At 36.4% G+C, this 26,892-nt stretch overlaps 3 protein-coding genes across 3 annotated transcripts in view; all 3 read left to right on the top strand.

The window, feature by feature from the left end:
• LOC306876347 (E3 SUMO-protein ligase PIAS1-like) overlaps positions 1-11,575 on the top strand; it is a 35,150-nt gene extending 23,575 nt beyond the window's left edge. Inside the window, exons 3-14 of the mRNA XM_079427441.1 lie at positions 947-1,031; positions 1,196-1,243; positions 1,342-1,432; positions 1,626-1,760; positions 3,053-3,158; positions 5,375-5,448; positions 6,473-6,633; positions 7,284-7,414; positions 8,017-8,203; positions 8,319-8,458; positions 8,564-8,604; positions 8,706-11,575. Of these exons, the coding sequence (XP_079283567.1) occupies positions 947-1,031; positions 1,196-1,243; positions 1,342-1,432; positions 1,626-1,760; positions 3,053-3,158; positions 5,375-5,448; positions 6,473-6,633; positions 7,284-7,414; positions 8,017-8,203; positions 8,319-8,458; positions 8,564-8,604; positions 8,706-8,999 (1,493 nt within the window). The 3' untranslated portion in view covers positions 9,000-11,575. The remainder of the gene's footprint in view (positions 1-946; positions 1,032-1,195; positions 1,244-1,341; positions 1,433-1,625; positions 1,761-3,052; positions 3,159-5,374; positions 5,449-6,472; positions 6,634-7,283; positions 7,415-8,016; positions 8,204-8,318; positions 8,459-8,563; positions 8,605-8,705) is intronic.
• A 2,701-nt stretch (positions 11,576-14,276) lies between these two features.
• LOC306849632 (relaxin-3 receptor 1-like) lies at positions 14,277-15,296 on the top strand (the record flags this gene model as incomplete). The annotated part of the gene is made up of 1 exon (XM_079384805.1): positions 14,277-15,296. The coding sequence occupies one exon, from the start codon at positions 14,277-14,279 to the stop codon at positions 15,294-15,296; it is 1,020 nt and encodes a 339-aa protein (XP_079240931.1).
• Positions 15,297-19,892: 4,596 nt separating this feature from the next.
• Positions 19,893-26,892, top strand: part of LOC306873729 (uveal autoantigen with coiled-coil domains and ankyrin repeats protein-like) — a 42,444-nt gene continuing 35,444 nt past the window's right edge. Inside the window, exon 1 of the mRNA XM_079423215.1 lies at positions 19,893-20,133. Coding sequence (XP_079279341.1) covers positions 20,086-20,133 — 48 coding nt within the window. The 5' untranslated portion in view covers positions 19,893-20,085. The remainder of the gene's footprint in view (positions 20,134-26,892) is intronic.

Genomic DNA, 26,892 nt, shown 5'->3' with positions numbered 1-26,892 from the left:
CTCCACCTTCCCCAGCTCCACCTGTATAGATCTTCTACGGGGTAATTTCATGTATGCTATATGTGCAGCAGCAGTGTTTCTTAGATGCTTACAGCAGCATGTCTGTGTCTGTATTGACAGCAGTGTAGCACATCTATTCCGGCAAGACCAAATACTCTCTCTAAATGGGCATGAAGCTTGGTGTTTAACCTTCAAATCAAAAAGATGCAGATCTGTGATTTGCAGTCTGTTATTATAGCATTCTGATTGTTACTGAGTGTAATTAACAGCACATTCCCTCAAGACTTGCATGACTTGTTGCAGGCTGAATCTGGTAGCACAAGAACAAATGTTTCCAATCAGTAACAATCCTCACATAATCTGTATTTAGTTTTCAAACATGCACTCTTTCATAGCAACCGTTTCAGAGTGCCGCCTGTAACCATAATGGTTTCTGACACATTGTTTATCTTGTCCTTGGACCTTTGGAAAAAAACAGCTTGGGTCTCTCCCATTGATGACAATGGAAATGAACTGAGTGGGAATGATATGAGCATTCCCAGAAAAAGTTTGTTTTGAAGGAATATTGATGTTATTTAAGCTGGACATGGATCAGAGTTGGGGGAGAAGACTGTAACTTTACTCTTTGAACTTTGATTGCAGCCCCCTCACATATAGGTGGAATTATGAGGATAAGAATCTTGCTTTGCTATTGAGAATGAAACATTAAAAACAGTTTATCTAAATAATTAGGATTGGTTGAAATACTTTACATATTTAAACTTGTTCAGATATTTTTCAGAACCCACAAAACGTATATGAAATTTTCGCTCAGCACAAAGTCATTTAAAGTTCTGTTGGGTTTTGTTCACAGTAAGCATTAAATATGAACTATGAAAATGTATGTTTTATGTAAGGTTGTTTCAGTGTAGTTATTTTTCTTCTCTGGTTTTATTTCTCTCTGCAGCTTCAGATAACAGCCAGAGGTTTCAGGAAACATGTTTTGCATTTGCATTGACGCCACAGCAGGTCCAACAAGTCAGCAGCTCAATGTAAGTCTGTTTATTCATAATATTCCTTCAGAAATGACATAATGAAGTTACAAAGCAAAATCCCAAAATAAAAAGAGGAGTGTCTTAAGGCACTGATTGTGTGATGTCATGTTGGAATAATTTATTATCTTAAATTATTCGTTATTGAATTTCTCTCTTTATAGGGACATATCGGGGACCAAATGTGACTTTACAGTGCAAGTGCAGTTACGGTAAGTTATTCACATTTTGATACACTGAAAGGTTTTGCATAAACATGATACTGTATACAACTTCAGAGCACTAGACTGCTGTTTTCTGCTTAATCCAGGTTTTGTCTATCAGAGACAAGCTGCCCTCAGGAGGACCACTTCCCCCCTAATCTTTGCGTTAAAGTCAATGGGAAACTGTGCAATCTCCCAGTAAGTTAAACTACAGTCCATTTGTCCATCTATCCATCATTCTAAACTGAGACACATGGTCGAGACACTGTTGGCATCTACACTAAATTACATTCTCACAACGCTGTTTTAATTAATTCTTTCTTTTAAATATTTTTATTTTAATAAAATACACAAGTTCATCATTTGTTGTGTTCCTATTGTTTTTCACCAGGGATATCTGCCTCCTACCAAAAATGGCGTGGAACCAAAGAGGCCCAGCAGACCCATCAACATTACCTCATTGGTCAGACTGTCCACAACTGTCCCCAACACCATCGTAGTGTCCTGGACCTCAGAAATTGGACGGGTAAGTTAATAATAATCCCTCCCTCCTGATTTGTGAATACAAGTACTGCAAAGTTTGTTTTATAGTGTTTTTTCACCTTCTATGGGGAAAGATGGAAAGTAATTTGTGGTCTAATAAGACAAATCAAGCAAGCTTATTATAGGAACTCTTGTTGAAATCAATATTTATTTTTAGCTCCCCATACGTGTCTTGCAGCCATTTACAGTCACATGATGGCCAGTTATAGCATTGGCTTTATGCAGTTTATGTGAAAAGGTCAGCATGTTTGTAGTGTTTTAGTATTTTATCAGAGTGACGTTTTGAGGCACAGCTAAAAAAAGAAAATCAAAATAACACTCTTGCAGATGCCCTTATTTCAGTCATTTTTCAGAAAAACAAAAAGACTTTTTGTAGAGTATTGATGGATATGACATCAAACAGAAATTAATTAACTTGCATATTAGTCATTTAAATGCTTTATGTCTATTATCTGTGTTGTCGTCTGTGCTAATCGTAAATATTTTTCTGCAGTTTTATACATTATCTGGAATAATTTGTGCTCTTTGTGAATGCTCATTTACCTTTGATATTTTCTGGAAATGCATTTGTGATGGATGAATGCTCTTGTCCATTAGCAGTTAATGCATATTAATAAGAAGATTTAGAAAAAAAAGGTCACTGTTTTACTTTGAGACTACTGTAGGCAGACAGGAGTTCATTACTTCATCCACAGATCCCTATATCTTATAAGCTAACATATTAATCTTCTTGCGCATAATACATCACTGCACCTGCATATAATATTCAGCTTCATGAATGATGTCATTTCGTATCGTATAACTTGCCTCGGCAAGCAATGAGCAATCCTGGCGTTCTCTGTGGTAGATTCCTTAAATTTTTCACTCTTGCTCAGGAGTCCTGAAAATTATATGAGCTGTACCTTCTCACTGAATCTTAAGGGCTCTTTATTACAGAACCTTTTCATATGGCACTGATAAAACGATGATGTAAGATCTGACCTGAAAATATAAATAAATGATGCCTAGAAGAAGCTTCTTCTCTGCAGTAGGTTTTGCGCACTCTGCATTAGTATTGCATTGTCTCACTGCGATGTTAAATTATTCCATAAATTATTACATATTTCACATGTTAACTTACAATACATAAAAAAATAAATATATATATATATATATATATATAGACTGCATACTGTTTTCATAAAATGTTACTATGTTACAAACTGTTGCTCGGATTGAATTGTGGGATGCCAATGTGTCTCTAGTAACGAATCCATTGTTGGATTGTTTTCTCAGAGTTACTCTATGGCCGTGTACCTGGTCAAACAGTTGTCATCTACTATGCTATTGCAGAGGCTACGGGCTAAAGGCATCAGAAATCCAGATCACTCCAGAGCACTCAGTAAGCATGCACATTCCCAAGAGAAATAAACCTGTTCTGTTTTTTGTCCTAAAACCTGGAAAAAAAAGATCATTTTTGAGCTATGGGTTTCTACAAGAATTTCCATTGGGTTTTTAGAATGGCAGATTTACACTTTTGATTTATAACACTGTTATTTTATTCAGCAAGGATGCATTCAATTAAAAGTCAAGTAAAGACTTTGTTGCCAAAGATTTCAAATAAATGCTGTTTTTATGTCTTTTCATCAATGAAAAACAAAAGGTAAAAATAATTTCAAAAATATATTTAACCAGTTATTTTAAATTGTAATAATGGCCTCGGATGTGAATTTTGAAACATCTGTGTTTGAACAAGTGGCTAAAAGAGGGATTCAGTGACTGAACAGCTCTTAAGTTTTAATTTTAGTTTTTTTTCTTGATATCTAATCTAAAGATGGCAATGACGATGGAGTTTTCATTGCTAGTTTAATTCAGAAAGAAATAGTCTCTGTGTCCTCTTGTTCCTTCCTCACGGCAAAGATAAACTATATTGTGGACTAATAATTTGTTGGTGTATTATTTTATCCTATTTAAAACCTTAAAAATTGTGCTCCATAGACTGCAGTCTATAGTCATTTTCTTAAACCTATCAAGACTAAGTAGTGCTTGATTGTGTATACATACCAGAATCTTTTATTCTGTATAGCATGGTTCATAGTTCATCTAAGATTGATCTAATCACTGACAGAAATGCAACATCCCAGTTCTGCTTTACATAGATTGTTCTTTGTTCTTGTCTGCCCTTCAAACTTTCCATGATACTTTAAAATTTTATGTAGCAACCTATAAACTGTCTGAAAAGGCTTGTTAATTCTGAAAGAACGCCCTGATGCCCCTGTTGTAAACAAGCTACAGCACAGCAGCCTGAGGCACTAATATTTATTCACATGATTTGAGAAATACAAACAAGTTTTTTAGATAATATTTTAAAGTGTAATGGTGAGGATTATGGCTGTGAATATCATATTCATCCAATGATAACCCATTTAATAAATACACACTACTGTTCAAAATTTGGGGTTGATGAGGTTTTTTTTTAAATAGCACCAAGGCTGCTTTTTTGATCAAAATTTAAATAAAGCAGTAATTTTGTAAAATATAATATTTCAATTTAAAATAATAATAATTTTCTTTTACTATTTTCTATTTTAATATATATTAAAAAGTAATTTATTCCTGTGATGGCAAAACTGAATTTACAGCAGTCATTAATCCAGTCTTCAGTGTCACATGATCCATCAGAAATCATTCTCATATGCGGATTTGGTGCTCAAGAAACATTTCTTCTTATTATTAATGTTGAAAACAATTGTGCTTATGCTCCTGAATATTTAGAGGAAATTGTGATACATTTCAGGATTCTTTGTTGAAGTTTCAGAACAGATTGTTTTTTTAAACATTATAAATGTGGTTACTGTGACTTTGTCAATTTATTGTATCCATACAGTATAAAAATATTCATTGCATTCACAAAGAAATAAAAATCTTACTAATCCCAACCTTTTTTGGCTAAAATAATTTCTTAATATGAAATTTGAATTGCAAGCCAATTAGATATTAGACTGTACAGAAATTTAAATCTACACGCTTAACATTAATAATTTGAGAATAAAGTATAACAATAATAATAATTTGCACAGTTTGAAATGATATGAGCTAACCGATCTTTAGATTAAATCACCATTGGTAGCGCGATTTATGATAATGCTTTTTTCCTCAGTTGGTCAGAACAAGCATGGCAGACTTGTTACTTGTAATATATGGTGAAAATTCTTATTTGGGTCATATATTCCAAGACACAGGCTAGAATCTGTGATTGCGAAGTACAGTAGCCTAAATATCCACACCGGTGTGTTGACTGACTGCCACACATTCACCTCAAAACATTAGATTCATCCACGCTGGAGCCGTGCCAACTCACAACCCACGCAAGCTAGATAATTCTGCAAAAAGGTGCAATTCCAGGTTTTCAAACAGATATGGTGACAAAGAGGCAAAAGTTACAGACTGCAGCTTTAATTGTTCAGTCTTTTATTTGCCAGGTTAAATGTGACCATATTGTTCTTTCATTCCTCCAGTTGTATGAGTAACTCAAAGTCATTTATTAATAGCAACGCAGCTGTAAAGATCTCTGTTTGTTTTCAGCTGCTAATGTGTGCTTTTGCTCATGTCCTGCAGTAAAAGAAAAGTTAACAGCAGACCCTGACAGTGAAATAGCAACCACCAGCCTAAGAGTTTCATTATTATGTCCGGTAAGCATCTTATTTGTCTGATCACTCAGTCAAACACACACACACTAATTAATATTTTACATGTCATATATACATGTTAGTTTAAGTTAGTTTAAGGACCAGCTGCTAAAAACCTCTTAAGCTAATAAAATTCTTTTTTCTTTTTTTTTTTTACAACTGTTTATTGATTTTTATTCTGTGGAACAGTATTACAAAACAAAAAGCAGCTGTACAAATTTAGAACCCACACCAACCAGCTAAGAAAATTCTTAATTACAATTCCAAACTAATTATCACCAAGGCTTTTTTTTTATTATTCACTTTTTCACCAGCTATAGGACCTTACAAAGTCCTTATGAGAACCAGAGCTTTATAACATGTTATTGTTTAAGATGATAGTGTTTCAAAGTATAGATCACACAAAGCAAAGACTGATGCTTTTTATTTTAGACTCAAAATGTAATCAGATTCAGAGCATTTTATATATTATGACTCATAAATCTGTCTAAAACAATTAGGCTGTTTAATGTCAGTTGTATGTTGCCATGATTATATATGTTTTGTTCATGTTTCTCTTTTCATTCTTTGGTCTGTCTCCAAACCTACATCTGTTTATGTGTGTGTGTGTGTGTGTGTGTGTGTGTGCATGTTTATGTGGTTTATGAGGACACAAATTTGTATAATGACATGGGTATGACAGAGGTATTACAATATGAAGGTGGTTTATGAGGACACTGCCTATGTCCCCGTAATTCAAAAGGCTTAAAAAACATACTAAATGGTGTTTTTTTGAGAATCTAAAAATGCACAAAGTCTCCTGTGAGGGCTAAGTTTAGGTGTAGGGTTGGTGTAGGGCAATAGCACACACAGTTTGTTCAGTATAAAAACCATTACAACTATGGAGAGTCCCCATAAACCAACGTGTGTGTGTGTGTGTGTGTGTGTGTGTGTGAGAGAGAGAGAGTTTGCCTGGATTTTTCCATGTGGGATATCTGTGGGTGTTAATTCCTTCTTGATTGTCTGTGCTTTTGCTCGTGTTACGCAGCTAGGAAAGATGCGGCTAATGATTCCGTGTCGGGCGTTGACGTGTTCACACCTGCAGTGTTTTGATGCTACGCTCTACATCCAGATGAATGAAAAGAAGCCCACATGGGTGTGTCCTGTATGTGACAAAAAAGCACCCTATGAAAATCTCATCATTGACGGGTATGCAAAACAATAACAGACCAGCACAAGACATTTAAAAAGAAAGTTTTTTTTACAATCCTAGTGATTTATATATATATTTACTTATATGTGACCCTGGACCACAAAACCAGTCATAAGGGTACATTTTTTTAATAAATAAGCTTTCCATTGATGTATGGTTTGTAATGATAGGACAATATTTGACTGAGATGCAACTATTTGAAAATCTGGAATATGAGGGTGCAAAAAAATCTAAATATTGAGAAAATCACATTTTAAGTTGTCCAAAGTAAGTTCTTAGCAATGCATATTACTAATCAAAATTAAGTTTTGCTATATTTACTGTAGGGAATTTACAAAATATGTTACATAATCTTTACTTTATATCCTAATGATTTTTGGCATAAAAGAAAAGAAAATCTATAATTTTGACCCATACAATGTATTGTTGACTATTGCTACAAATATACTCGTGCTACTTGTGACTGGTTTTGTGGTCCAGACTCACATACATAGTTGTGGTCAAAATATTTATGTAACGATATAAACTCGCACATTTTGTTTTCCAGAGAGTGGATGATCCCTAAATTCACATTCTCTCTTTTCTAATCTCTCCTTTGTGTTTTTTTCCTCTGCTTTTCCCTACCCATTTCTCTGTCCATCCTTAGGTTGTTTATGGAGATTCTGAACAGCTGTTTAGATTGTGATGAAATCCAGTTCAAAGAAGATGGCAGCTGGGCCCCCATGAGGTCGAAAAAAGAAGTGCAGGAGGTTTCGGCTTCATACAATGGCATTGATGGTGAGTCCCAGTTACTGCTGATCATCTCCTCATATTGTTGAGGAACTGCTGCAGGATGGGGTTTGGGTGCATTCTTGAAAATTGACAATTGGTCTAAGGCATCTTGAAAGCCCTAATACAGTAATTTTGCACAGCATTGTATTTTGATAATTAAAGAGTGTTTTTAATAAAAAAATACAGTTAAAAAAAAAAACAACAACAAAAGACATTTTTCTGTTAAAGAAATTAATACTTTTATTAAGCAAGAATGCAATAAACTTATCAAAAGTGACAGTACTGTTACATTGTTACAATTTTTTTTTTATAAAGATCAAATAATTTCAAATAAATGCTGTTCTTTTGAACTTTCTATTCATCAGTATATCATGAAAAAAAGGTTTATACAAACCTGTTAAGCAGCTTTCATTGTAGGTTTTCATTTTAATTATGAGAAATGTTTCTTGAGTGTTTCTTGATCTGGTAGATAGTAGCAAACAATGAATGTGACATTACCTTCCCCTTAGAAATGACATCCAGCCTTGCCATACACATGCTTATATAAACTGAACATACATCCTGAAATGATTTGGTTTACAGTCTGCTGTGCATATGTGTGTAATAAGGTGGATGTCGTATGACAGTGTTGGAGCAGAACTCTCAAACAAACGGCAACAGTGGAGGCAACAGCAGAAAAGTGGAGGTGATTGATTTGACTCTTGACAGCTCGTCTGAAGAAGAGGAAGATGAAGAACCCCCTCAGAAGAAAAGCTGCCCCTCGCTATCTAGCATCTCTCCTCAGATGGATAATGGGTACATTTCAGTATCATATCAGTACAATCGAACAAATTCTTTTTAGCTTCTTAAATATGCACAAATAACATTCTATATTTTACTCGAGCTATCTTGTTTGTTGGCGTGTTCACAGGGTACTAAATCTCCACAGACAAGCGTCTCCTGTGAGTCGAACTCCCAGCATGCCTCAGGTGGACACCAACTACGTTCCCCCACCTCCTCCCCTCATCCAGGACTACCGCCACTACTACTCTACCCCCACTGACCTGTCAGGTACAGCTCTGAGATATCATTAGGAGCCTGTTTAATGTGGAAAATTTGCTTGTTTAAGCTTCAACGTTTGTGCTGATTTATCTCTGTTTTCTCTACCTGTTACAGATCTCAACTTTTTTCCTTTTTTACAAGGAGAGAATCATCAGGTAACAATCCAAACGTTTCTTGTTCTCACAATTAAACTTGATGTAACTACTCTACCGACCATCTTCTGTTTGCCTGACTCTTTTTTTTGCTGTCTCTCCAGCACTACAACATGGTGATGGCAGCAGCCGCATCAGCATCTGAAGATCATGACCTCCTCCTGAGTCGTTTTCTCCCGTATGGCTCGTCCCAGCTCTTCCTGGACCCTCCCTCTACCCCCGTAGGCAACAACCTCCCTCCCATTAACGTCAACGGCAGCAGCACCGGCAGCAGCCTGGTGTCCTCCAGCAGCCTGCGGGAAAGCCTCGGACATCCACCCGCCTCACGCCCCACCTCCGAATCGGCCCCCACGTCTGCCATCTACGGTCCCATCTCAGACGTCATCTCGTTAGACTGACCTAGTACCGAAAGTGACTGAAGAGACTTCCAAACATTGGGAAGAAAACAGGACATACAGGATGACTGAAGGGTGTTTTTGTAAACGATGATAATCGTTGCCGTGTACAGAGAACAAATATATTTTTTGTTTTACTTTTGTATATACCTATCTATCTAGCTATCTAATGTATATGTAAACTTGAAAGAGTTTTTTTTCCCCCTCTGGCTTGCTAAAATTACTTTGGGTTTTAGCTCTTTTTCATTCACAGCTTTGTCTCAACCTCTTTAACATAATATGAAGACTTTTTATATCCTTTACCCATCATATTCTGTAATTGTCTATATTTTGTCTGATTCCACAGGGCACAATGGCTGCGATCGGACCGTCTGCCAGACTCTTGGTTCTTTTCTCTTCCCAGCAAAACTTGTTGTCTTTGCCAATCCATAACATTTCCCCTAAACATGCAGGATTATTTTATATAATGCTTTTAAAGGGAAAGTTCACACAAAAATGAACATTCTGTCATTGTTTACACACCCTCATATTGTGTATTCTTCTGCGGAAGACAAAAGAAGATATTTTCAGTGTTTTTTTCCCCCATACAATGAAAGTCAGTGGGGTCCAGTGTTGTTTTAGACCCCATTAAATCAATCTTTTGTGTTGAACAGAAGAAAGTCGTACAGTTTTGGAACAACATGAGAGTAAATGATGACTTGAATCATGTTTTGATGAACACTCTTTATTTTGATGGGCCGTTAAGAAGCATTCCTTTACATTCAGGTTAACAACTGGACGTAATAGCATTGTTACAGCTTGCCAATATATGACCTCATGATTCTTATGTGAAATGTAATTCATGACTGTTTTTAAAACAATGTAATTCTCTAACAATTTTGCATCCATATTTTCTTGCTCAATGCCAAAAGAACACTGTTTAGTGTTGAAGTTTCTAGAGTGAGAGCTTGTGAGTTCAGTGAACTTAAATGTACACTTTGTGTGGAAAATAAGGATTTACTCTCTCTTTTTTGTGGTTACCGTGCTTGATTGTTCATTCATCTTTTCTTTCTTCTTTCCTTCCGTCCCACTCTTCTTGATTTTGTTCAGAAGGAATGATTTGTTTGGAGGTTCTGCAGTGGTGTAGATGATGAGGTTACGATGTCCTTGGCGTTGGCGTGTAATTGCTCATAGATGTTTGTTTCAGCCTCATGCAGTGACTGAGGTCTCTGTTCAGTTGTTGTCTGTTAGGTCATCTGTGTTTGGTACTGTACAGGAAAACTAAAGCCACTCATCATTTCTTCTGTTTTGTCACGTGTGCCTTGTGTGAGTGTGTTTTGCGCGTGAAAGACTGGACCTGTTATTATGTACTACAGTTAGCCTGTATTAATCAGTTCTTCATGTCTACCGTCAGATATGGAGCTCTTATCTACAGACTTGGTGTTTCTAAGTAAATAAGCCTATTGAGTAACCACTTTGGATGTCCTTTCAAGTGCTGATTGGGATTAACAGTTTATTGCAAAATAATTTTTGTATAAACAATTTAAGATAAGAAGATTGGGGGAAAATTTGTAAAATTTAGAAATTGGTATATATACTTAAATGAAACAGGCTATCTAAGTGTGTGTGTATGTGTGTGTTTGCTGGTGTGGCTCCCTCGGTGTGTTGACCAGACCTTTCAAAACCTAATTGGGTTTGGGACTGGGGCAATTGCGTGTGACAGAATCTAGCTCTCGCATTTTGTTGTTCATTTGACCTCTAAACCTCCTTTTAACCTACATTTCTTATGAAAGTATTAGATGTTTATCATTTGATTTATTTCTTGGCTCTAGGATTGGTTTGAAATGTAATTGGTTAAGTAATTAATGAGATAAAAATTACGGAGACAAAAATACATATTCTGTTATTGCAAAATCCTTAATTACAAATTGAGAACTTGTTAGATCTCTAGCAGTGTTAGTGATTGACTCTTTATTGTAACAAGTAAATCTGGACAGTTGTTGTCCTTGATTCAGGGTGTCTGTCTCATGACATTATGTATTTGACAAGATTTGTTACCAGGGATACACAGGCAAGGTTCAATGACAAACACAATACAAGTTTTCATTAGTTTGTTGATTTTTGTTTATGATTGATAAAGGGATAAGTTGTGTGTGTATGAATGTGTGAATGAAAGCGTGTGTGCATGTTTTTGTTCCTGATGTAAGGCAAGCATTGTGCAAACTTGGATGTTCCAGTTATGTGCATTTATGTGTTAAAGTTGGATCCGCAACTTCACAACAAACTAATTTATATATTTTAGATGCAGAACTGTGTTATGAATGGACTTTTTATTTGATTTTATTTTCCATTTCAGTAAGCTGACATCTATGCTCACTGCCTTAAACTTCATCCACTCTGTGTCTATGTGGCATGTTTTATGAAAAGAAGATTTTTAAGATGTGGAAGACATATTGTACAGTAGACCAATGTCAGTTTGTATAAAGTACTAAGTGAAAAAAAATATTTATTACATGCATTGAAAGAAATTGTTTACCTATTGAATGTTACATGTTTATGTAGAGACATTTAGATGTAATAAAATGCATTGAGTTAACTTAGGCTTTTGTCTTAATTAAAAACAAGCTGACGTGTATATGATTTTATATTTCTTATAGTACATTTAAGAATTTGGACATTACACTCCTTTACATTTGTGCTGAATAGCTCAGATATTTCACCTTGCTGTAACTAGCGATGTAAGATGGACATAACCCATTTGAGTTGAATGGCGTACTGCTCAGTGATAAAGGTCAGACAAGCCTGAATCAATCTGAGGAAAGGTGAGGATTCTAAATTGAGAATTAACCAGGTGCCCGTTCATATCTCAGAAATAATCACAGCCACTGTATCTGGGGCAACAAGCTTTAACCCATTTTCAGTTCACATAGGCCTCATATATATATATATATATAGATAGATAGATACAGGTGCATCTCAAAAAATAAGAATATTGTGAAAAAGTTAATTTTTAACTTTTCAAAAAGTGAAACTTTCATATATTCTAGATTCATTACTAGTAAAGTAAATCATTTCAAAAGTGTTTTTGTTTTAATTTTGATGATTAGAGCTTACAGCTCATGGAAGTCAAATATCAGAATACTTTCTAAGATCAATCAAAAAAAGGATTTGCAAAACAGAACAGTTCAAGTTGTTTAAAGTATGTTTATTTATGCACTCACTGGATACTGGATTTTTGACTTTCATGAGTTGTAAGGTCTAATCATCACAATTCAAACAAAAACACTTTTGAAATGTTGAACTTTACATGTAATGAATCTAGAATAAATGAATATCAAGATCAACTTGAGATATTTAACCAAATCCTTGAGAAAAACTGGTGTATATTTGCATGTGAACAGCAGGTGGCAGTAAAAACTTACCAAGATGCAAGATCCGCCTGCTCTCTTAAATCTCTTCTCATATTAACTTAAATATCTGTAACTAATGAGTCATGAGTCATGACTGTGTATTGACAGCAAGTATTTGGCACAATCAATCTTAAGACTGTAGATCAAGTTTAATAACTTTGACATAACTCATTTTGTCTGGATAAATATGATATTATATATATATATATATATATATATATATACGTAACAAGATATGAATATTAACTGGACAGCTATTAAACTGTGCATAAACTGTAAAGTATTATTATTTTAATTAAATTTAAAAGTATTATTGTGTCCTAAAATTGAGGCATAGACATTTTTTGTATTTTTACATTTTTTAACAGCCTCATCTTTATCCTCAGGGGTGGGCAATTCTAACCCTTGAGGTCCACCGTCCTGCACGGTTTAGCGCCATCCCTAAACAATCATATAATTTAATTTATGTAACAAAATAAAAAATAAAAAAATGGAATCCTGAAAACTTTTGTCCGATTTTTCAGATGTGTTTGATCTGGATTGGAGCTAAACGCTGCAGGATGGTGGCCCTCTAGAAGCAGGGTTGGACGCCCCTGTTCTACCATAAAATTAGCTGTGTGAAACCCTGCAAGAGAAAAATCTTGTTAAAAATGCAAAGATGTAGTCAACTAAATGTAATATTATCAGTTTTACATCCAAATATTAACATTTGCACAATTTTTAGACTCAAAATAAATAGAAAGGGGACTGTGTAGAGGGGGACTAGAGGCCAGGAAGGCCTATAAGGCTCTTCCCTAAGGGCCCCTGGCCCTGGAATGCGATTTCTACTGAGGGGGACCTGATCTCCTTATAACCCCCATCCACCCCCACCCCACTTCTCTGAGAGAATTTTTTTTTAATCAAGGGGCTCCCCCTTGTATTTCATGTGATTTCTGTGTATTTTCTACACCCCCTCCCACCCCCCATAACAACCAAGGGGGGACGCCAAACCCCCTCAAAACACCGACCCCAGCCCTCACACACACACACACACACACACACACCAACCCATACCACCCCAGAATTAACAATAATGAAAGAACCAGAACTGGGGGCACAATTTACCTTGTTGTGACACCATTCATTGTCAATAGTGAGGATAATCCTTTTTTATACCCTAAACAGGCAACTTATCTCAGGAGATACGCATATTTCAAAATGCGATTAAAACAACACGAACAACATATGACTTCATTTTCTTTTCCACATCTCAAGACAAAGTTGTCAATTAATACTAATAGCTGTATCGCATTTTATTTTTTGTTGCTGAAAAAAGTACGATTAATGTAGCTATGCCTACTTTCTACATTTTCTGAAAGTCCAGCCCCATGGGCGGACGTGTTGGCTTTAGGTCAAACTAACAAAACGAGCACAGAAAATTTGAACCGAGTGATGTAGCCCCCATAGTCCAAACAACCTCAAGTATGATAATGATAACAGGATGAACAAGTTCTTCCTCGTGCCTCCAACAGGAGCCTAAAGAGTAGCCTATGTATCTCGTGGTACACGTTGCCTGTTTTAGGCTAAATGCATGTTATTTAATAATGGTACGAACCCAAAAACTCACCAAGGGTTTGTATGTTTATTTGACGCCGTCCTGTCAATCAAACAGGAAGACGAATCGCTGCTCTCGATGGGCGGGACATTTAAAAAGCGCCTGACATAAATTCTAGCGCGCGCCGCATTGTGCCCAATAGTTTCTTAACCTTGATTTTGACTATACGGTGATGAAGGATGAGTGATGCGTTGCCAGTTATCAGTTACCTAATAAATCTGATTAAACAATAGGTCTACTAACTATAGATAAGAAGGCTACATATGAATCTATAAGTGTATGCTATTATTTGTCGTTATGGGCAACGCCGAAGTAGTGAAATCGCTGGATATAATGGGAGACAGTAATCAGAGTGGTGTAATCAACAGATCAATCAGTGATCGCGAGCGCTTTAAAAGCTTGGAAGACATTGATGTGACCGCCGATGGGAGTCCGGTGTTGAGATGCTTGATCTCCATCACCTACTCGGTGGTTTGCGTCGTTGGTCTGATCGGGAACCTGTTGGTGTTCTTCTTTATACGCGTGAGACAAGAGAGACGCACATCCAAAATAAACTTTTTCATCCTCAATTTGGCCGTAACGGATTTTCAGTTTGTGTTGACTTTGCCTTTCTGGGCCGTGGACACGGCGCTGGACTTCAGCTGGCCGTTTGGAGACGCCATGTGTAAGATCATCCTGTCGGTGACCGTGATGAACATGTACGCGAGCGTCTTCTTCCTGACCGCGATGAGCATCACTCGGTACTGGTCAGTGGCTTCAGCTCTGAAGGACCGCAGCAGACAGACCAGCTGCTCCATCAGGTGGGTCAGTGTCGTCCTGTGGTCTCTGGCCACCCTGGCCACCGCTCCAACATCCATCTTCTCCACAGTCACCAACGTGGCCGGCGAAAAACTTTGTTTATTGCGCTTCCCTGACGGACAGTATTGGTTGGCAGTCTATCATCTCCAGAAAATACTGATCGCTTTTATTTTGCCCATGTCAATAGTGTCCATCAGTTATCTGCGGCTCTTGAGGCTCATCCGACAGCGGAGCATGAAGAACAACTCAAAACGAAGAACGCAAGTCACAAAGTCTGTCACCATCGTGGTCTTGTCGTTCTTCCTCTGCTGGATGCCCAATCACGCTATAACGTTTTGGGGCGTGCTGGTGAAATTCAATGCTGTGTATTGGGATAAGTCGTACTATATCGTTCATACTTATGTGTTTCCGGTGACCGTGTGCCTGGCGCACGCGAACAGCTGTTTGAACCCATTTATTTACTGTCTCATGCGTAAAGAGTTCAGGAAAAAACTGAAGGACCTGTTTCTCCGAGTTTGAGAGAAACAGGTGTGCGTGCATCCCGCGCGACTCAGTCCTGGGGAGCAAACGATAATCCTTGTTGAAGAGGTGATTTTACCTTAAATGTAACTGTCAGTCATTATTTACTCAACCTCAAGTTTTTCTAAGTCTGTATGACTTTATTTCTGCAGTGGAGCTCAAAAGGGATGTCAGTTGACATGTTTTGGACAACATGAGGGTGAGTAAATAAGAATAGAATGGTCCTTTTTGGTTGAACAGTAACAGTATAAGCATGGTGTACAGTTGTATTGCGTGAATGTCTTTGTCTTTGTTGTTCTTGTGAAACATTAGCTATTTTAAAATAGGCTAACTGTCGATAAAAAATGTTACCTTAATTTTGCGTTTAAAAAAACAACAAAACAACGCAACTAAAGGCATAATACCATTCAGTGCACCATACTTTAACAGTTCCTCTTCCATGAAATGTAAAAAATAATTATACAGTATTGTGCACTTTATATCTCAGTTATAGGGGTAATTGTGTATATCTTGTTTCTGAGTGTTAAATTAAAATCTATTTAAATTAAATTAAAATCGGACTTTAATAAAGACAGAATATTTAAGAGACCATGCATGTTTCTGAAGATTATGTCTGAGCAAATATAAGGCTTTAGGTCAAATTTCCAGTTTTTTCCTCACAGGGTTTTGTGTTCTAACACATTGTTTAAAACCCTCTTAAATCTTTGTGAGTTTCATCTTCCGAAATGAAATTCCAGTATCATCATTTTGCTATAGCCGGTGGGTAACAAGTGGGCATATTAAAACCACACTGAGCCTGTTAGATTTAAACCTAAAGGCTGAACTGTGTTTTCAGGAAAAGGGTATTTTGCATAAAAGTGAGGCCAGGGCAAGTTAGAATATTTGTTGTTGGCAAAATCTTTGGTTTGATATTGTAGGATATTACCTATGATGTTTTCTAAATTATTTTGTGTTGCATAGGTATACAGTTTAAATTTAGCTGAAAAGCATATAATAAGTTGTTTAATGGCAAACTCCATTTTGACAACTTACCACACGTGCTATTGGTCAATGAACAGTGAATTTGTTCAATAAACATTATTTATGTATTTATCAATAAGAATTAGATTCAATATCCTTTTAGCAGTTAGGATTTTATAGTCCTATACAAACATTTGACATTATAAAATAAACCTACTTTAAGTTATATTAATTGTAGAAAAATAGTGACTATTTAATAGCCATAGTCTACCCTTTGTAGCTACATTATATTATAAGCACAAGCTATTTACAATTATTAAAAAAAAAGAAAGAAAACATTTTTTTTTTCAGCAACATCAGTTAATTTGATGTTTTACACGTTACAGCTTAATAAGGATGATAACCAAACCACCTGGTTGAGCAAAAGCCAAAGTAAAAGTTTGAGTCCAATTTGCTGATTCTCCTTTTCTCTCGCTCTCTCTGATTGACAACACTCTCTCTGAATTTCCCTCTCACAATGCTTCCCTGTCAGTCTTGTCTCATTCTCAATTAGCATTACTGACAGACCCTCCCACAAGCTCCCAGCCAAGATACCACCATCCACCCTGATCACAGCTTTGTGAATCAAAGCATTCAGGAATATATCAAGCAACGCTAGGCAGAAATGTGTTTCATTTAGTCGGGCAAGGCCATATCAGTCTCTTTGCACACATCCAAACGTGTTCTTCTATCCAGTAGAAATGACAGCTCTGCGGCATGCAGTTAATTACCCAGAAAGGGGCGATCAGGTTGAAAACTGACGAGAATGCTTAACGTCTTGTTAAATTGCGGTTGCTTTAAATCACTTACATAGTAAATGATGGTCATTTGCAGGCAATTTGGAAGATTTGAAAACAGTACATCTGCTGTTGTTTACCGTCACGCTCAAACAGAAGCCTTTTAATGGACTCCTGGCACAGAAGTGATGCTCTTGATGATGTTCTTTTGGTTATGATACGTCATAGGAACAGTCTGGGCAGCATTCAATCTTTTTTTGGATGCAAATATTTTCCCACCGAAGACCAAACCAGAAGTATCCTTTAAAAACAAAGCAGTTGGCACAATTATGGCTCCTATAATTCTGCTGCTCTCATTTTATGTGTGCACTTAAATGTCATTTGAATACTATTTGTTTGTCTACATACCTAGAAACAGAATCAAAACAAAGAAAAATTCTGCATGTGTCCTGTTTGTGTACAAAAGCAGCCTGATGTGGTCACATATGTGGAGGTATGGATGTTAAATGACCGGTTTGCAAATTCACCGGTTTGCCCATGGATGTTTGTCAATTTTACAAAACTCGCTTTGGTCTCCCACTGAGTGTGCTAATATAATCTGATCCTCCACTGTTAACAGGATTTCCTGTGGAGACATGGTTTCCTATTACTGAGTGGGTTTGGAGATATGTTATACTAGTCACTTCCTAATGCACATCATCAAATCAACATATTCCCATTAAGAATTTCATCACATTGGAATTGAATTAGTCCTTTTGGATGTGTGTATTCTACCCACAGTGTTTCATTATATTGCTCTCCGCCCCTGGATGTATTCAGTAACAATGTAAACCAAAAAGTAGAAGTGAATGTACCGTATTGCAGGTTTTATAATTGACTTGCTTGTATTTTTGAACAGTTATTTATGTTTTTAATTTCTTTTAATTATCATTATAATTAATCTTAATTGTTTGACCTTTTCAAATGAAAAGTGGAATCTATTTAATCATGTATGTTTTATTTTTGTCTTTGTAGTGAGAATTCGAAGTCTGACAATGTCTCATAATAAATTCTCTAAAAGTTTATAGAATTGTTTGAACAGGCTTTAAAATCCAGCCATATTTTCTGTGTGATAACAACATCTATTGTGGTCTATGGAAATGACATCCATTAAGAAATTGTTTCAAACAATTAAGACACTAATTTACTTCGAAACAATTTTCACTCAGAAGTTGCTAGTGCATTTCACAAATAGTCATGAAGAATCAGCAAACAGTAAAGTAAACATTAAGTTTGGAAGTAGATAAGGTTGAAAAAAAATTATTGTATTTACAACTTCAAAAAATAATTGAATCATTTTCCCCTTTCTTGACTACAGCTGCGATATGGCATTACACTTTACATCTAAACATCTCCCCTTCTGTTCCTGCATATGCAATCTCAAAAAGCCTGCATGACAGCTTAAACTTGACAAGAGTGAATTATTCTTCCTTCCAGCTTAAAAAACTACCCCGCCAAATTTCTCACTACCAGTTGAAGGTCGCACAGATGTTGCCTACAGGAGTGTGGAAACATTAGTGTCATCCTTGATGACAAGCCCTCATTTGTGAAAATGAATGTTTGGTTGTTGGTTCATGGTCTAAAATGAAGCAAAAATAATATTTTTTCTTAACCACTAGACGATCAGTTCTTTGTCCTGATTCAAGTGATTGATAGATGATTTGCGCATAAAGTACATAAATAAATGAAACATTGTTAATGCTACAGTACATCAACATTAATTCTCTGTCATTATTTTATATGATTGTTTTCATCCAATTTTATAAATTATATGAAACACATGGGTGTCAAATATCTTTCAGAGGCAGATTACCAACATATGAAGTCATTAAACAAATTGCCCTGTATGGTTTTGACAATACTTTGTCCAGGAACCAAAGCTTGGCAGTGAGAAAGTCCAATTTCCTGCTGAATAACTGTATGAGCTTGACCTGAGGACAATCAGGCCTCTTCCTCTAAATCTTTCAATTTCACTTCCTGAACAATATCTATGGTAACCAAGCATAGAAAAATAGATCCAACAATGACAAAGTTTGATTTTCGATCACTCAATGTATAAAGATATATAAATGTATTCAGATGTGCCAAGCAAAGACATATCCAATAGGCAAACTCAAAATCGAATTAATTAATATTTATTTGTTTGTTTTTCGGTAAAATATAGGCCTACTTTTATTCCATAGGCTATGTAAATTTGACGTTTAAAAACTGACAATGCTCTATCAGAATCTCACCAGTTTCATCAAGGGACTTTTCTCGTTTCTTTTGTTCTTTTCAAGGCCAGAAGGGGGCAACACATCTCTTGAATGGCACAAATATAAACAATTATTGACATGTATTCAGATATCTTGAAAAATAAAAGGTAGCCTGTGCAAACCATTTTTTGGTATTGTCATTTAGGGCTATTGTTTAACACCAGCGATTAATGCAAACTCGCATTTCAAACAAGACTGTTTTTGAGTCATAAATGAAAATATAATTTGCATCATAAATATTGGCGCTGTAATCAGAATAATGAAATTCACTATAACATATAGGCTAGGCTACCTTTTTCGTACCTGACCATTTTATTTTCTGAACTGTATGGCTCTACCCAAAGCAATTCAGGAGTTGTTATCAAATAAATATTTTTCACTCTCTCTCAATTGCTTCTATCTGAGACAAAGTCCAGCCTTTTTCCAGGTAAGGATGACGTCAGGCGCACAACTGCATCTCTGCTACAATTTCAAACGCTGCTAGGACCACGAGGAAGTCCCGCCCCCTCTAACGTCTGATTGGCTCGAACGTAATTTATTCTGCGATCCCTCACTGCCATTGGTCTACGGCGTTGTCGGTAAGGAAACGGGTCCAGATAAGCCTGCTGGTGTTTGGCGTCAGGTGAAACTCGCAGTGCGTTGTCAGACGTTAAAAGTTGTTTTTGCCTAATCAAACTAAACCGTAAAACGTGACTGTCGTTGTAACTTATTCAAATATTAACCGGCAAGCTACTGTTTATTTATACAACCAAAAGAAACATGAAGAGTTTGAAGTATCGACTGAAAAAGCATGAAGTTACCATCACAGTAAGTTACGAGTTTAAAACAGATGTGCTTGTTTTGTTTTATGAAGACTCCTGAATCGAAATTGCGTATTTTTTTGTTTTGTTTTTTGACATAGTCGATTAGCTTCATTTACTTTTCGGTGTGTTATTTCATCTACTTCTTATAGGTAGTTGTTTTGTTCTCGAGGGTTTGCACTCCGATCATCCAGCATTAAGGCAAATCTTTTGACACTTAATCATGTGCCACATCCTCTAACAGGTCGGGACATGCTGCATGAATTAACATGAATTTGCCGAACTTTGGGAAACTTTAAACTTGCCTCTCGTTGCAGTTGTTAAATATTTTGTTCAGGGATCACACAAACAGCTTTAATTCAGAAGCAGCTGATCCTTGAGATCTTCACCCTCCCCTCTTTTTAATTTCCATGTCAAAGAGGCTGGCACCCAGAGCTGTGGGAGGCTGCATGGGGGCTAGTTATTGAAGAGCTTTTTCAAGGGTTTTGTTTTGGCTTTAAAATGAAGGGATCTCACTGTGTAGTGAAGATGGTTCAGAGGAACTGATGTTATTTTCGCTCTGCATTTGATGATCATATGTGCGGCTCTTTCTCTGTGAGCTGTGTTTTGACTTGATGCCTCTTTGACACATTGGGAAAAAGCATTTCCACATGCTTTCAGAGCTGGACTATTGTCACTGGTTACCCTCTGACTCTGACAGAACACAAAGGACCATGGGAGCACACCCTCTCTTTTTATGGCATGTCTGCAGATTCTTTCAGTGGCTGGAAAAGTTCTGAGTTTCAGCAATCATTCACTCACACTCACACACACACTCACACTCACACACACTATATAACAACAAAAATGAGTATTTCCAAAAGAGAATAGCAAAACAAAAATGTGCAATAATACACTAATAATGTTTCAGTTTATTTGTATTATATTTATGTATACAGCAATATTCTAATAGCTGTGGAGCTTGTGACCAGAACATTAATAAAAATGGACATTAATCAGAACGATGGGTATGATGTGTATTACCATTTATTATTCAGAAATTTAGAGATTCAGTTTTTTATCACTTAATATAAACTTATTTTCAGAAATGGTGGAAATCCTTTTTCTTTTTTTTAAGTACAGTTTTTTTCAAGTTAAACCAAACGTTTTTGTTGTAGTGAAGAATCTGATGACATTGTGATTTTAATAGTACAGCCTTACTTTTGATTTATTCATCCAAATTTTTCCAAATGACGTAAATTAAATTTTTTATGACTGAATTCCAACGATTCTGTCTGCGTTTGCTGCATCAAGGCAATTATAGGGTCCTAAAAGCAGAATGACATCCTCAGTTGCCATTCGCCTTTATTGTACAGAAAAAACATTACAACATCCACAATCCATTTATGTTACCAGAAATAAATAGTCAAACAGGTTTGGAACAGCATGATGGTGAGTAAATGACAAAGATTTTACTTCAAAAGTGTCCTAGTGTGCAAGCAGTGGTGTTTCTGGCTCTTTGGAGCCCTTGAGGCATGCCTGAGGCCTGAATTAAATGAATGCACAGTTTCCCAGTACTGCATCTCACTCACAGTTTCTGTTTTCAGTATTAATTTCAATGAACAAACTACCTAAAGCTATCAACCCTCAGAGACCGACTTCTCAAACCGTTCTACCTTAACTTAGTTTTTTTAGTTGAGTGAAACGTCCACAGTTTACTTTTGATAACAGTGTGATATCACTGTTTAATTGTACTAACTTGAATGTAATTGTACAGCTTCTACTGCCTCTCACCATCTCTCAACAGTAGTTTTCTGTAGTACCTTCTTTGCTGGTTGTATCGTAAGTGACTGTCACAGATTGTCTTCATGATTGGCTGTTGTTTGGTGTTGAAGGAGTGATATCATGGTAAGATTGCTTTGCTGAATCACTGAAGCAGTTTGCATTACAAATAACCATTTTAAGGGCTTCTTTGTTCTCTAGCTCTAAAGGGTGCACTGGCACCAAAAAGCAAACCAGGCCAACTGTGCAGTGCTTAAAGGGATAATTCACACAAAAATGAAAATGGTCATTTACTGAACCTCACGTTGTTACAAATCTGTATGACTACATCTGCCTAATGCGAAAGAAGATATTTTGAGTAATCTCTGCCATTCCATGCAGTGGAAGTCAATAAGCCATTGGTTCCCACTGTTCTTCAAAACGTATTTTATGTTCCAGATAAGGAAAAATAGTCTTCTGGGTTGTGACGTCAAACCTGTACCACTCTATTGAAAACTTTGGATTTTAAGTAATTGTTCAAATCAATTATTTTACCCAGCCCTACTGCTTCTCTTTGATCTAAGTAATTGGGTTTAGTTTGGTATATCCATTTTTTTCATCATCTGTAAAATGTTTTGAAAATAATTAATCATTGAGTCCTCCAGCAATATCATGCAGCATTTATTTATTTGTTTCCTGAATTGATTGGTGAAATTACAGGAGTGTCTAAACATGCTGTATCAGTGTTTGTGCCTGCTGTGTCTGTCTGAAAGCTTTGCTGTGTCCGTGTCTCCAGTGCTCACTGAGCCTCTCTGAAAGCTTTGCTGTGTTAAGTTCAGGTTCCCAGTGTAGTGGGAAACTGACAGTGAGGATTGAAGGTTATCCTAGGATGAATAAATGCCTGGGGATTACAGGCAATGGGAATTTGTTGTAGTTGAAAGCCCTCAGGCTTATATGCACAGCTCAAAAGGCTGGAACCCAGAACCCTGTCATCAGTGCACGTCAGAGCTGACGTTACTGCAATAAAATGAGTTTCCACTGAACCCATTGACTAACATGTACAGTTCCCTGTTCATTCCTCAAACAGAATTAATTTGAGTTTTGATGTCAAAGTATTGAGTATATTGACAGAGAGGGTAAGTTAAGTCCAAAAAGCAAGGTTTTAGTTTATTAAAGTGGAAAAGAAAATGACCTGATAAGCAGGTTAGTTCTCATGTACATTTTCACATTGTATCAGATTATGAGTCTCTTTTATATATGAAATGCATATGAAAGAAATATTAGCCTAAGTCTGATGGTCAACACATTATAAATAATTTAAGTGTTTTCCTTTTGGACAGATTCAAGGCGGTTTGAAAATCTGTGTGCTCTGTTTTGAATATGTACAATTGGTGTCTCATCTGATCTGATTTCATTAATTCAGAAAGGCACTCGTGGAGAGAGAGAGAGAGAGGATGTCTTGGACCAATTGTGTCTTCAATTGAGTTTTTGATAACACAAATGCCATTATTTTGTACCTGAAACGATTAAGCTGATCCACTGCAGAGAATTTGGGAGACTAATTAATAAACGTGCACTTTAATGCAGCTTAGTTTTAAGCGTTTGTATTGGTGGTTCTGGGCCAGAAATTTGGCTCTGTACTGGTTGCTAAAACCTGCAGGTCTTGAACCAGGAACTGCTGTTGCTAGAGGTCTGGGGGTGGAGGGCCAGGATAATCTTTTCACCAAGTTTTCAAAACCGTATTTCAGGACTGGCTTAAAAAAAAAAAATCAACCCAAAAAAAAAGATTGCTCCCGTTGTTGTGAACAAAGCTGTCTGCACAGGAACCGGCTGATGGCGTGCACGTTCAGTTAATGGATATCCCGTTTCTGCGGCATGGCACAGCAGCTTAAGCTACTTTATTTTTTCTCTGTCCACTTAACATTTTATTCTCTCTCTATAAAATGTTAGTTTATTACTGTGAGGTTTTATTTATGTCTTCTGATTATCAATCTGCTTGTGATTGAATCAAAATCAAATTACTTGGAACAAAAAAATCAAAGACTACAATGCTGTGGCCAGGTTATGTGATGTTATTGAACCCCCTTACACACTTTTGTCAGTTTCAAAGTTGACAGCTTTGTTGTTGGAGGGAAAAAACTTTTGTTTTTTTTACACTATTTCAGCAAGTTTGTACTTCTCATTTGCTCATTTGAAAATGGAAGAAGCCATTTGAGGCAAGTTTTTAATGCTATTTGATCACTGATCTTAAAGCGCTGGGCTTATCAGCAAGTTTTTAGTTGTATGCAGGCTTGCTGTGGCTCTTCCTCATTCCTCATTCTGTTTTTGCTGAAGTCATCCAGAGGATGGTTGGAAAAAGAGAGAGGAATGTGCTGATGTGTACCAGATGTTACCCAGTTGTATGATTGGTGTAAACAGCATAACATCTGGCACATTTTCTTATCACCCCCTATTTAAATACATTTTCACTCCTCCCTTCCACTCTATTGGAAATTGTATCTACTTATCTGTCCCATTCTCACTCTCTTGGGAAGGGTCAGAAAGGACATGAGGCATTTCTTGCCTCACCCTGTCTGAGATCACCTTACACAACCAAAACAGCCACTTTTCTGCTAGAGGATAGATTTGTTTCAATTTTATGCTTTTGAACTTGCAAGGAGAGGGGAAAACTTAGATGGTGTGTTCACTAATTAAGTGAATAAATAACAGGGTCATTAAGTAACAGGTTTGTCTTGAATTTGTTGCACTGAAAAAAAAAAAAAGATTAATTGAATTTACAAAAATGTTTCTAGGTAAGTGGTTGCAAATGCAATCAATTTATTTTAGCTACATTTAAATAAACAAATTAAGTTGACTAACTTTCAACATGTTTTAATTTTTTAAATGTAGCTAAAATAAATGGTTTGCAAACGCTTACCTTTAAAATAAACTAAGTATCATTTTTTTCATGTGTTTTAAAGCCCTCAGTATAGCACTTTTAGGTGACAAAATGTTTTTCGTTTCTGTTCTAATTCTGTATTTTTGTCACCCAGAACTGTTGCTTTCTAAGAGCTTTAAAAGAAATTGTGCTTGCTAAGCAGTAAAGCAGCTGTTTTTCTGTTGAGCCATTTTCCTATGCTTGCCCACGCTTGTCTTGTACAGTAAGTGTGTTCAAAACATGTACAAACAACATGCTTCCATGACTTTGTATGTTTTGGAGTCCTTAGTTAAGCAGGGACCCCTCCTTTGTCTTTCTTCATCTCCCTAGAGTGTTCTCAGATAGCAGTAGGCTATATTAATTTGTAGACATGATGCTATAGAGAATACTTTGCCTTTTTTTTTTTTTGTATATACTAAACACTCGTCCCATTGTCCATACTTCTCCTGTTTTCTACCTGGCTCTTTTCCCAGAAACACCATAGAAGCCTTGAGTATCCATATCACATGACATCATTTTGAGACATTTAAGGTATTCCTGGTATTTGGCCTTTCACATATTCAATTTCACTTGGGTCCTAACATTCATAAATGCCTCAATTCTCATTAAGGCCTAACATCACAAACAAGAAAACCTAATGGATAAGATTCAGGGAACTGCATTAGTGCTCGGTCACTTAAGATCTATATTTGTGCTAGTGTTTACTGTGTTAATTTGCAAGCTTTTAATGAGTCATTGTAAGAATGTTTTAACGTATTTTTAATTAATAGAACTGGAAAAAACACAACAAAAAATAGCAGCACATCGTTGACATGTATTGATTGCCATACACCTTAATGTTTCAACAAAGCGACTGTTGTAGCTGTTCAAAAATGTGATTGATACTTTGTTTTTTATAATCTGCAACAGAAAACACTTTAGTGCCAGCTCAGGAGCTGGAGAGATGGATAATGAATGAAATGTGTTGCTGCATATTGATCGTGTGGAATGTACTTGGCAAACAAGAGGCTGCAGTCCTACATGAAGAGGCACATTCATTGTGTTGATGAATACCTAAGAGAGATTACTCATTAATTATGGGCTATTTGACCAGGTATCCAATTATACCACCCCAAATTGCATTGGGACCCCAGAACCTTTGGACTGGGTCTGTTAATTACAGTTGTCAAATGCTGATTTGACAAGTCTTTGTGATAAGGCTATTTTGTTATGTTGAGAAAAGTGTTAATAGAATTTGTAAGTAGTGAATTTATCATTGATTGTATTTATAATCTGATTATCTACCTTATTAGAACACAATTTCAAAATTAAAACCAAGTGTATTTGAGGTCCTTTATGAAACATTTGAGGTTGATCTATTTTATGAGTAGAGGTGTACTGTTTTGGAGAGAGACATACTATGAAACTAGGTCTCCAAACACTGTCTGACAGCTCGTGATTTTTGTGTGGCTCTGGTACTGCAGATCTCAGCACGCGCACACACACACACACACACACCTACACCTCAGTGCTGAACCACAGCAACAATAACTTTGACTGCAGTGGTTTTGGGTCACTGATCAGCAGTAAAGAAACCTGACGAAAGGTGTTTCTCAGAGTCAGACAGCTCCACTAAATCACTTACTATCTTTCTTGATAGGCGCATAGAAGCAGATTTTACTTGTCATCGCATTGGATGTTTATTTTAACAAATCAGCAATAGTTTGTTAATGTAAGGCGTTTGGACTGCCTCCTAGAGGAGAGATGTGGCACTGGCATTTTCTGTATATATGGACAAATGTACTCTGTTTTTTGCCCACTTTTCTTACCAGTAGGTTAATGGTCTACTAATCCCAGCCCATGGGGAAATGAATTCATGGCCCATTGTTTTGTCAGCACTCAGCATAACTCTTTCAGGTTTGACTTGAGTTTCTACTCGGCTCCATCATAAAATATCTGCTGTTAAACCAGCTGTCACCCCCTTCTGCTATTTATACCACCTTGGTAAATGTAAACAATGTTTTATGGTAAATGTGTTATTACTTTAAGAGAGAGTCTATCAAAAAAATGTAAATTCTGCTCACCCTCATGTTCTTCCATACCTGATATAAAAAGATATATCAGGTATGG

This window comes from Barbus barbus (assembly GCF_936440315.1).
Source record: "Barbus barbus genome assembly, chromosome: 1".
In the NCBI taxonomy this organism is placed as follows: Eukaryota; Metazoa; Chordata; class Actinopteri; order Cypriniformes; family Cyprinidae; genus Barbus; species Barbus barbus.
This window is presented reverse-complemented; position numbering and strand designations above follow the sequence as displayed.